The 10,681-nt window shown below is 58.2% G+C and overlaps 1 protein-coding gene across 2 annotated transcripts in view; it reads right to left on the reverse strand.

Moving 5' to 3' along the window:
- Gng12 (G protein subunit gamma 12) overlaps nt 1-10,681 on the reverse strand; it is a 65,929-nt gene continuing 55,248 nt past the window's right edge. The window contains exons 3-4 of one of the 2 annotated variants that reach the window (XM_004633987.2): nt 1,469-1,588; nt 1-683 (exon numbers count right to left, since the gene is read on the reverse strand). In XM_004633987.2, coding sequence (XP_004634044.1) covers nt 558-683; nt 1,469-1,561 — 219 coding nt within the window. In that variant the 5' untranslated portion in view covers nt 1,562-1,588 and the 3' untranslated portion in view covers nt 1-557. Of the gene's footprint in view, nt 684-1,468; nt 1,606-10,681 lie in introns of both variants that reach the window. The other variant, XM_023718280.1, reaches the window with a different exon arrangement.

A 10,681-nucleotide genomic window follows, 5' to 3' on the forward strand; every position in this document is an offset into this window, starting at 1 on the left:
TTGGGAAACTGATGTGACACAGACTGGAAAGTTTTAATGAAGAAATAAACTCTGAGAAGTGTACACACAAAGATGCACATGGACATCCCGGAGTCCTCCCTTGTGTGCAGAACAGGTTAGCACAGCCCTAAGAACACCATGCGGTACAAAGGCTTTGTGAAGGAAGCCATTCTTGGCATTTTCGTGTGACAGGTGCTCAGCCAAGTTAGGGCTCAGCCTCCCCGCAGCAGCTGTGCTCTGACGATGGTGTCAGTGAGGGGCTCAGACCACCCTTCCTCGCCTGGCCACCCGATCCAATCCCACGGTGCCCACATGGAAAACAAGGTCCCATTCTGTTGGAAATTGGTGAAGGGCATTGCAAAGAAAGGGCAGCTTGGAGTTGCAAGACATCAGAGTCCGTCCTTCCCGGCCAAGAGAATCCAAGTGACAAGCAGCAGTGGTACCAGAAGCTGAGGGCAGGTCTCAGAAGGCGCCGCTGCAACCCCACCGGGCGACTGCGGACTGGGAGGAAGAGCAGGAGGCAGAGGAGGAGGAAGAGAGGAGACAGCTTGCTCCCACTATAGCAGGGTGCAGGTCTTTTTATCCTTGAAAGGGTTTTCCGAGGTCGGGATGCCCACGAGCAGGGGGTCACTCCTGGCGTGCTCCTCACAGTAGGACATGAGGTCCGCGGATGCCTTGGACACCTGGGACATAGTGGGAGACAAGAAGGACAGCGCCTCAGTGCCCACCCGGGGAGGGGCGTGGAGACCGACCAGGACTCTTTGTGCAGGAACAGAGGGAGATGGTGCCACGGCGCCGCAGGCAGGGCCGCAGGAGCAGGACTAGCAGGGCTGCCCCGAGCAAGTGCGCCCTTGCTGGCTGGCTGGCTGGGGCGCAGTAGCCATCCTGTGGGTTTCTGGTGTCTGGGCTGGGACAGGGTGGGGGTGGGTGGGTAACCAGACTGGGTGTGGAGGCAGGGAGTGTGGGGTGTAGGCTGGGCTGAGGACACGTGATGGCCCAGGGGATTTATTGGCTGACGGTTCCATCCCTGGGAATGGCGGGGGCCACAACATTCCAGCACTCTGGCAGCCTTTTCCAAGAGGAAAAGGGTTCAAAGTCAGGTGATCCAAGCCATGCACTGGTATTCATCCTGTGGGCAGGAAGTTGTCACCTATCCAGGCTGCCTGCGGTGCCCACTCAGACAGCTCTCCTTTGCTTTGACATAGGGTCTCACTATGTATTTTAGCTTGGCCTTTTAGGGATCCTCCTGCCTCAGCCTCCCAAGTTCTGGGATCACAGGCATGTGCTGCCACGCTCTGCACCTTAGGTCTGTTGAAATGCATAGGAAATAAAAATAAAGACCCTGTGGCCGCCAGCCTGCTCCGTGGCAATCCGAGAGCGAGCGAATTTAGGCGGCGTCTGTCTCTGATGGGTGCCCCAGCCCGGGGAGCTGGGGTGTGACCGCAAGCCAGTGCCCACCGCCTCTCACCTTTATTCTCTCGATGGAGGCCTCTAGCCGCAGCTGCTGCACGGTCCTCCGGGCCTGGGCTATGTTGTTGGTGCTGGCTGTTTTGCTGGACATCTTCAAAGGGTCCTTTCTCCCTTGAATCTAGACAGATTTTTTTCCTTAAAGGTGAATGACAGAAAAAGAGCAATTGAGATGAGTCACATCCAGGGACAAAGTTCCCGTGGTGAAACGGAAAAGGCAGCACCAAACCTCTTCAGTTGAAAAGGGTGACAGCTACCTTTAAGCTGTTCAAGCATTCGTAAGAAAGCTGCGGTTTGGAAGAAGCTAAAGGCAAATCTCACCGAGGAGCTGCTCATGAAAACCTAACCCGCCACCCCAGCACTCGGAGGCTAGGCAGGAGGATCCCTACTTTAGGGGAATGGTTACATTTTCAGAGGACCTCAGCAGGAAAGGCCCCCTCGTGCACATGTGATCTGAATGTCCTGGCGTGCCGTCCATGTGAACGGTGCGTGAATCTGGTTTGCACAAATGCAGCTCCAAGCGGGAAATCAATGCGCATGCACACACGCAGGCACGCAGGCACGTGGGCACGCACGCAGGCACGGAGGCATGCACGCACGCAGGCACGCAGGCACGCACGGAGGCATGCACGCGTGCAACCTGAGAGCTGCCCGTGGGACTTCTAGGAGACAAATACACACGGAGATCTGTAGGAGTGAGGGGCTGCCCCTAAGCGTGGTTACTGTTCCTGGGGCCACGCCGCGGCTGTTCCCTTTAACAGGGGTCCCAGTTTCTCTCTCAGGCTGCGGCAAGGCCCGGCAATAGGAAGCAGCCAGGTAGCCCTTGCCCGGCGAGCCCCGCACTCAAGCAGTCAGGCACGGGAGCAAGCCTCCATCCAAGGAAAGGGGTGCAGGTATGGCGGCGCTCACGCTCATTCTAGCACTCAGGAAGCTGAGGCAGAGGATCGCCGGTCAGCATGGGCTGCACAGTGAGACCGAGGTCAGATGGGACTACACAGCAAGACCTTTGACTCCAAAGGCCAAGCCAAGGATGGACCTGCAGGAAACATTCACGGAGAAGCACCGAGCAGCAGAAAAGCCTCTGGTCCTACTTGACCCTCTGACCTTTTCCCAGCCTCCTCCAGGTGGCCCTGCTGTCACTAACCCTGTCACCCCCAGATATGAGAATCACCTCTGCTCTCTGGCCCCAACCCCGGATGCCACCACCCGATATAAGGGAACAGCAGTGCCCAGGCCCATCCTGCACAGTTAGGTCCCCAGGCGTGGTAGGGCTGCAGGACGACACAGAGCTGGCAGGTGTGCGGCAGAGCAGCAGCTGCATGACTCACGGCAGCAGGTGAACACAGGGCGGCCACCCCGCCTGCCAGGGCTCCGCACGCTCGGGCCACTGCGGCGCCTGCCGGCTACAGAGCTGAGCTGACTCAACGCCCACAGCCGCGCCCGGTTTGGGCCAGACAAACTGCAGAGCCCGCTGGCACTGTGTGGGCTCCCTGGCGGGCCACAGAGCATAATGCAAAGTGCCATGGGACTTACTGTGTCCCCAAGGCCCTAGTCCAAGGGTCTGAGTGGGGCTTGCCTCCTCCAAGGTCAGAGGACACTTAGAGCAGATACACATACAAAACTGCCGGGTGGGGGGGGACTCTGAGAGGGGCACACCACAGGGATAGGGCTTCGCCTCCACCAGCCCAGCTTTCCTCATTTGTAACAGAAAGGGAAAAGCCAGGAGTAGGGGCACACACCTGTCATCTCAGCACCCAAAAGGCTGAAGCAGGAGGATGTTCATGAGTTTGAGGCCAGCCTGGGCTACACAGTGAGTTCAAGACCAGCTTGCACTATATAGCAAGACCCCGTCTCAACACCCCCTCCCCATGGAGCAAGGTAATATCCTGGAGTCCAAAGAGGCACTTCCGGGGGAGCTCAGTCCTGTGGCCTGCAGGCCAAGGTACACCATATGCAGCACTTGCTCCTGTTTCTGAGGTCACACAGCACTGAGGACCGAAGCCCTGGAATACCTGTCTGCTCTGCACCCCACAGCCAGTGAACCCCAAGGTCTGTGGGGGAAGGGAGAGGTAGCTGTGTGCCACCCTTGGCAAGCCAGAAGCCCACAGAGCAGGGAGGAGACCGAGGTAGGGCAGGGTAGCCTGGCTCTGCCCTGGCTGAGGTGACCTGGTGTCAGCATACCTCAGGATGCCTCAGGCATGCCGTCCCACCCAAGGAGAGGCTTGGGGTTCCCTGCCAGGGTGTGGCTGATTCTGGGCTCCTGGGCCAGCACTTGCTTAAATGCCAGGGAGGAAGGAAGGTCCTGGCATGCATGGCTGGTTGGCGACAGGACACACCAGGGTGTGGAGATGGAGGCTTCGCAGCTTTGCGACCTCCTAAGTGCAAACCACTATCTGCTGTAGACTGTCCACCAACAGCTCTGGGATGCTAGCGGGATAGAGCACTGGCGGGTGTCCCGGGCAGCTGGGAAAGGACAGACTCTCTGATTTGAGCTTTGTTCCTATATGGAAGTCAGGTTAGAGTTAGGTCATTTCCAGTGGAGTCCCCTTGAGGAGCTCTGAGTGGCCCTACTGGTCACCCCAGGTCTACGCAGGGGCCTTTTTTTAAAATTTATTTTTATTTATTTATTTACATAGGGGTCTTGCTGTCGACAAGGAGCGAGGTGGAGATGCCCCCCATGCGTTGCTGTTTTGTGCCATGCAATAGCTGGCTGTGCACGGCGAGAAGCCTCGGAGCTCACTGTGCCCCCGGAGGGCAGGCTGTGTGTCTCCCCTAGGCTGTCCAGACCATGCCGGAGAGCAGCCTCCAGGGCAAGCAGCAGCTGGCACTTGTGTGGAACCTGAGTGGGCACAGGTGGCTTCCCTGTAATCCCAAATTGGCTGGGACTGCTCGTCGTGGTTTTATAGAGGAAGCAACTGAAGTCAGAAAGGCTGGCCTCACAGTGACCCAGTTCATGTGCCTGGAACTGGCTTAGAAGTCTTTCCTTTCCGGAAGCTGCCCTCCCCACCTGCTGAAGGGCAAGGGGCGAATCCAGCTGACTCCCACTGTATACCGCAGAGGGGCTGTTTGGGGGCAACCTTGGCCGGGGGACCTGGAGCTGGGCTTGCCTGCTCTTCTGGGGTACGGGGTTGGTCTGACCAGCTGCAAGGCTGGAAGCCATCCGTGGCAGCCTGGAGCTCTCGGGCCTGGTCTTCCCCACAGGGGCAGCTCCCATGCACTTTGTACCCCGCCATCTGGACCCAGCATGGGCATTGAGTACTTGGGGGGACAGGGTGGCACAGCCTTCCAGCTGGTTAAACCTTCTGATCTGGCTTCAAAACAGGGGTTGTCCCAGCATCTAGGCACAGCGTGTCCGTGAGGGAAACAGAGGCATTTTAGCCTTGCCTGGGGCTCCAGAGGGGAGAGGAGGCGGACAGGGGAGGCATAGCCCAGAGCAGTTGGGAGGGAAGGCACCAGAGAGTCCTGGGCCTGGCTGGCCTGTCACTGGCCAGCACCCAAGCTCTGAGCAAACGCCCTGTGGCTGTATGAAAGGGGCTGGGAAAAAAAAGTAAGCCCCAGGGCTCCGCTTCCACTCTGATCCTGGCTTGGGCTTCCTGGGTCTGGCTCCAGCTCTGGGCCACCAGGGCGCCCCTGTTCCCTGGTTTGCTGGGGACAGCAGGCTGCAGTGCAGTGCACGGACGCTGTTCCACACCAGGCTGGGCTCCAGCACCCGCTGGAAAAGGAGAGAAAGATTCCATGGCCCTGTGGGCGCAGGGCAAGCTCTGGAGAGGAGGTTGTCCGTGCTCCTTGGCACTCAGCAGCCATGGCGGCAGGGCCTGTGGGTGAGCTGGACTGCACACTGCTGTGGGGCTGGCCACACACAGTGAGCCTCACAGAGTGTGTGTGTGTGTGTGTGAGAGAGAGAGAGAGAGAGAGAGAGAGAGAGAGAGAGAGAGAGAGAACTGTGAGCGGCCAGCAGCAGCTTTAAAAGGGAGGTTTCCGGAAAATGTGCCCAAATGCCACAGAGCTGGGCCTGGGCAGTGGGGCCCTTTAACACCCACTGGTGCCGGGCCTGGCTGCTGTCCGTGGGACCCAGGGATGCCTTGGAGGCCAAGTTGGGGCTCTGGCCTCAGTCCTGCTCCTGCCCCTTTCTGCTGCAAGGCCCTGGGCCTGACGTGCAGGCCAGGAGGCTTCAGTTTTTTTTTTTTTAAACTTTCTTATCTAGGAGGAATAAAAGCTCTGGGTGGGTGTGGTTTCTTGGGAAAGAACTCGCTTAGCAGGCTCAGGCCCTGGGTGTGATCCGTACTGCTTCCGTGCATGCATATGTGTGTGCGTGAGGCCACACAAGCCAGCTGTGGTGGCACGCTGCCTGTACTTCCAGCACTCAGAAGACTGAGGCAGGAGGATCACTGAGTCTGCGGCTGCACAGTGAGTTCAAGGGCAGCCTGAACTATGTAATGAGACCCTGTTTTGAAAAATCAAACCAACAAAAACAAAAAGCATAAGCATGTTGTATGGGAGAATACTGTTCTCTGAGTGCTCAGTGCCTGCCGCTTCCTACACACCACACACTTGGCACTCTGCAGCGCTCACTGCTCGCTGCTGGGCAGCCCGCCCCAGGACCCTCTTCCCTCTGCACTTCCCAGAGGCAGTCCGGAAATCGCAAACAAAGCATTTGCCAGTGTCGTGAGTTGAATTACGAAGCCCCAGCTCACAGGCCAAGGTTCTGACCCTCAGCATCTCAGAATGTGACTGGATTGGAGGTGGGGTCTTAAAGTAATGAGCCCAGTGTGGTGGTGCATGCCTACCACTCCAGCAACCTGGGAGGTTGAGGCTGGAGGATTGCAGGTGTGAGCGCAGTCTGGGGCAACTGAGAGACTCAGTGAGGTCCTGTCTCAAAATAAAAAAACCCAGAAAGGCCTGGGCTGGAGTCCTGGCATCGCCAGCGAAACAAAGCACAGCGTCCAGGTGTGGCAGGGCCAGCGGGTGCAGAGAGCAAGATCAGACTCCCACCAGCAGCACCTGTTGGGTTTGCTTCCGGGGGCCGGGGTGCTCCTGAGCCCACACTCCCCTCTGGGCCAGGGGCACAGTCTGGGGGCGTAGTGGCAGCCTGCTCCTCTCTGTGCAGCCTGTCAGCAAGGAGGCATGCCGCCCAGCTGTAGGCCCAGTATTCTGGGAATGGTAACTATCTTGGCTCTGACCCCCAGGCCACCACCACTGCCAAACACCCAAGTGTGCGAAGGAGCAGGGAGCCGGACATGTGATCCTCTTTCTCCTCCCAAGACAAGCTGCAGGTGCTGCCCTAGACCAGCACCCAAGGAGTCCTGAGGTGACAGACAACACCCAGGCAGGGTGAGGTGGAAACTGGGAAGAGGGGTGTGGAAGAGAGCAGGCTGCCCCTGGGAGATGCTGACAGCTGCTTGGAACCAATGGAGCAGAAAACGGGCAAACAGGCCTCGGAGGAGCACATTGGGGAACAGGGAGGATGCTTCTGAACCACTGTGACGAAGGTAACATACCACAAGGACAGATCTGGACAGTGTCACTGCCACCAAGCAATCAGCCTATGCCAGGTGAGTCAATAAATCTCATGCACTGTGGTGACTGATTTTCCCAACATTGCTGGGGGCTGGGTCCCTGACTGCGTCTGTGTCACACGAGGCCCAGAGGAGCCGAACCGTGTGTGCCAGAGCTCACGCGTGTGTGCACATGCTCTCCCCAGTGGGTGGGGACAGGACCCCCTGACACCCTCAGTGCTCTGCCCAGCTGTGAGAGGACACAGAGACATGGCTGGGGCAGCAGGGACACAGGCTGCGGCCAGGGCCACTGCCACCCAGACAGGCCCTGTGGCAACCTCACAGGAAGTGCGCAGTGTAGGGGCCCTGCAGGATGACCGGAGCCAAGGGGAGCAGCTGCCCCCATTCCGGGCAGCCACTGCCCAAGAGCAGGATGATCCTACTCCCTTGGTGCCTGGAGAGCTGGCGGGGTGCTGCGAGGCCCCACCAGGCCTGGCCATAAATCCCGGAGGACAGGTGCAGTAGAGCCGGGTGACAAGCTCCTGGACACGGCACCACAGGGTCAGGGCACTTGGGCGCTGGTGCCAAGCCTGATTCAGCAGCCGCATGGAGCTCTTCCCGGCTGGCTTTGCGGGGGTGGGAGCGGGGCACCCTCATGGGTCTCTGCCTTTGGACCTGTGACCCCAAAACAGACCCACGGGGAAGATGCCGGCATAGCTTCACTCTCCATGTTCCCGACAAGCCCTGAGAACTCTTTTTGAGCTCAGGGCTTAAGCCACCTCCAGCTTTGAATAATGTTCTACATTCAACACACTTCACTGCTACAGGTCGAATTTAGGGATTCCTTGACAGTCACTTCGTTCTAGAAACTGTCAGGATGTCAAATGATTCTGTCCATTCCCTGCCTGATGACAGCGCAGTCCCTCCCAGACTCTGGGGCTCAGGGCCAAGGAGGGCTTCCAATCCCCCAAGGACAATGAGGAGCCCAAGGGGCTTTCCATCCCCAAGCCTCAGCTTCCCCATCTATAAAATGGGGAGAAAACCTTAGGTTCAGAGAGGACACATGGCAGATACCCAGGGGGATCAGGAGGCCAAGCTGCAGGGACTTGCCGTCAGGGGCGTGGCCTGGAAGAAAGGGGCGTCACCAGGGGCCGTAGCCTAGGAGGGTTCGGCTCCCTCCGAGCTCCTCCCTTTCTTGCTGCTTCCTGTCTGCCAGGCTGTGAGCAGCTCTCCTTCCGCCAGCTCCTCTGCCGCGCCGCCCTGGCTTGGCGCAGCCGACCAGGGACTGAACTTTCTCCAGACTGCAAGCCAAAATAAACCTCATTTCCTCTACGTCACAGGTATCAGGCATTTGGTTCCAGGGAAGAGGAGAAGGACTAAGACCCGAGTGAAGCGCTTCTATCTGCCCCTTGACATCCTGGGGGCCCTTCTCCGAGCGCAACACGCCCCGTGCTGGTGACCAAGATGTGCTCTTGCCTCAGCCTCTTCCCCATTCCTAGGCCCAGCGCTGCCCGATACAAATGTGAGCGGCACAAGTGACCTAAGACTCCTAATGGCCACACAAAGGCTAAGAGGAAAAAAAGTGGAATCAGTTTCAACACAGCTGATTCAGCTCCGTAGAACCCTTGTCACGGTGATTAAGCAACTTCAGGTTTCTGGCACTGAACCTCTGCGCCTGGAATCCTGTGCCTGCAGCGGGTCTCGGTGTGCAGGGGCCACAGGCGCAGGGTCACAGAGCCACACCGGACTCCAGCCGCTCACAGCCAGTTCCACTTTTGTGTTGGTTCCTCAGAAAAGCTGGCCCCGAGTGTCCCGGACATTTCCCAGGATTCCTGGAGAAAAGTCCAAAGGGCTGGCTGGCTGGCCGTTGGCTCCCAAGCTTCCTAATGCTTCTGCTGCGGCAATAAAGATCCTAATCACAAAAGGGGATGATTCCACACGGAGGTTAAGCGCCAGATAGCAGGCTGCTGAGGAGGGCCCGCCAGGCCCGGCAGCTGGCAGGCCGCCGAGGGGTTCTGAGCTGCAGTCACTCGAGCACAGTGATGCAAAGTCCTCTGATGGCCTCCTGCTCCCTGCCTCCGACCCAGAGGTTCAAGGGCTCTGGAGTGGACGGGAAGACAGGCACTGTGTGCGGATTCCCTAGAACTGTGCAGAGTTCGGCAAGTGTCCCTGTTTTTTGTTTGTTTGGTTCCTGAAATGAATAGCTGTTATCACATTCTCCGAGTCGTAACACCTTTCACTTAAGAGCTGGTTTGGTGCTGAATGCCTGGTTAGGTAGCTGACGGTCAGCACTGTCCTCCTGCTCACTGTGAGCTCAGCGCTGTAGAAACTACTTTTCTCCACTTATCTCCATGTGCCAGTGGCAACGACGCATGTTCCATCAGCCCACGTATTAGGCGCTGCCACCCTAAAAGGTTGGACACAGTGGGCTCAGAGCACAGGAAGATCACACATGTTGCCCAGGAGCAGCCAGCTACTAAGTGGTAGAAACAGTTGTTGTTGTTTTCCCCAGACAGGCTTTGCTATGCAGCTCAGGCTGACCTTGAATTTGCAAACTCCCAAGTGCTGGGATTAAAGGTGTGGGCCACCATGCTTGGTTCAAAATAAGAGTTTTCATCCAAATTTCTCTGACTTCAAGCCATAACCTGATCTAGCACTGAAGCAGCTCGTGGCCCCTTTTCTCTCAGTTCAACAAATGGGGCCCCTGTGGCACCCAGGTCAGGAGAAGGTGGGTGACGCCACAAGCCACGGGGCAGCCACTGGGAGCCTGCTGGCGGTTCAGGGTTCCTACTTTAGAACAAGGTGACCTTCCTGCTCCCCCCAGGTCCCCTGCAGGACACAGACCGCCGGGCCAACCAGACCACCTGCTCGCTTCCAGGCACAGCTCCGGGACACCGGGCTGAGCTCCTTCTGGTCCTGCGCTCTGGGGCAGGGCTGGTGCTGACCCCAGAGCTGCTGTCTGCAGCATGAGACGCCCATGTGAGTAGCACCAGGTTCCCGAGGACATGCTGCCTGTGCTGGCACACTCTGCCCCAAGCAGGATTCCAGCTGTGGCCAGCTGGCCCGCCAGCGTGGGAGGGAGGCCTAGCCCTGGACCCTGCCACCCTCCACACCAGTCTGGGCTGGGTCCAGGCTGCAGAGTTTATAGTCAACACTAGCTGGGCTTGCAAACAAACTGCCCCCGCCCCACACAGGACTGGCCGCTGCTGAGCCCACTGGCCCGCACAGGCGCAGAGGTGAATAAGGACCAGAGGACCACGCCGTGTGCTGGGCACTGGGGTGGGGCCTTTTGGGAAGTTAATGCTTCACAGCATCCCTGAAATAGATACTATTCCTTTTTCTTTCTTTTTTCATGAGCCAGCTTTCAGATGTTAAGAGAAGAATTAGGGCCTACAACAAGCCCCTCAGACGGTCCAGGGAGGCGGCAATGCAAATGACCTTCTTGAAACGTGTGGCTTCCTGGGCAATTGTGGGGGCCATGGGTGCCCCACCAGGACATCCTGAGTGCAGCATGCGAGTGTGTACGGATCTGGCTTGGAAATGTGCTCGGAGCGCACTGTGTGTGCACTGCCGAGAAGCCCGGGTTTATTTGACCTCGCATTCTGCTCCGAGAGCTGGGGAGCTCTCAGGCTTCCAGGTATGGGAAGGAGAAGGGAGGGCAGGGGGAGGGGAGAGGGAGGGAGAAGGGGAGAGGGAGGGGGATGGGAGAGGGAGGGAGA

This window comes from Octodon degus, unplaced genomic scaffold (assembly GCF_000260255.1).
Source record: "Octodon degus isolate 3935 unplaced genomic scaffold, OctDeg1.0 scaffold00057, whole genome shotgun sequence".
Classification (NCBI taxonomy): domain Eukaryota; kingdom Metazoa; phylum Chordata; class Mammalia; order Rodentia; family Octodontidae; genus Octodon; species Octodon degus.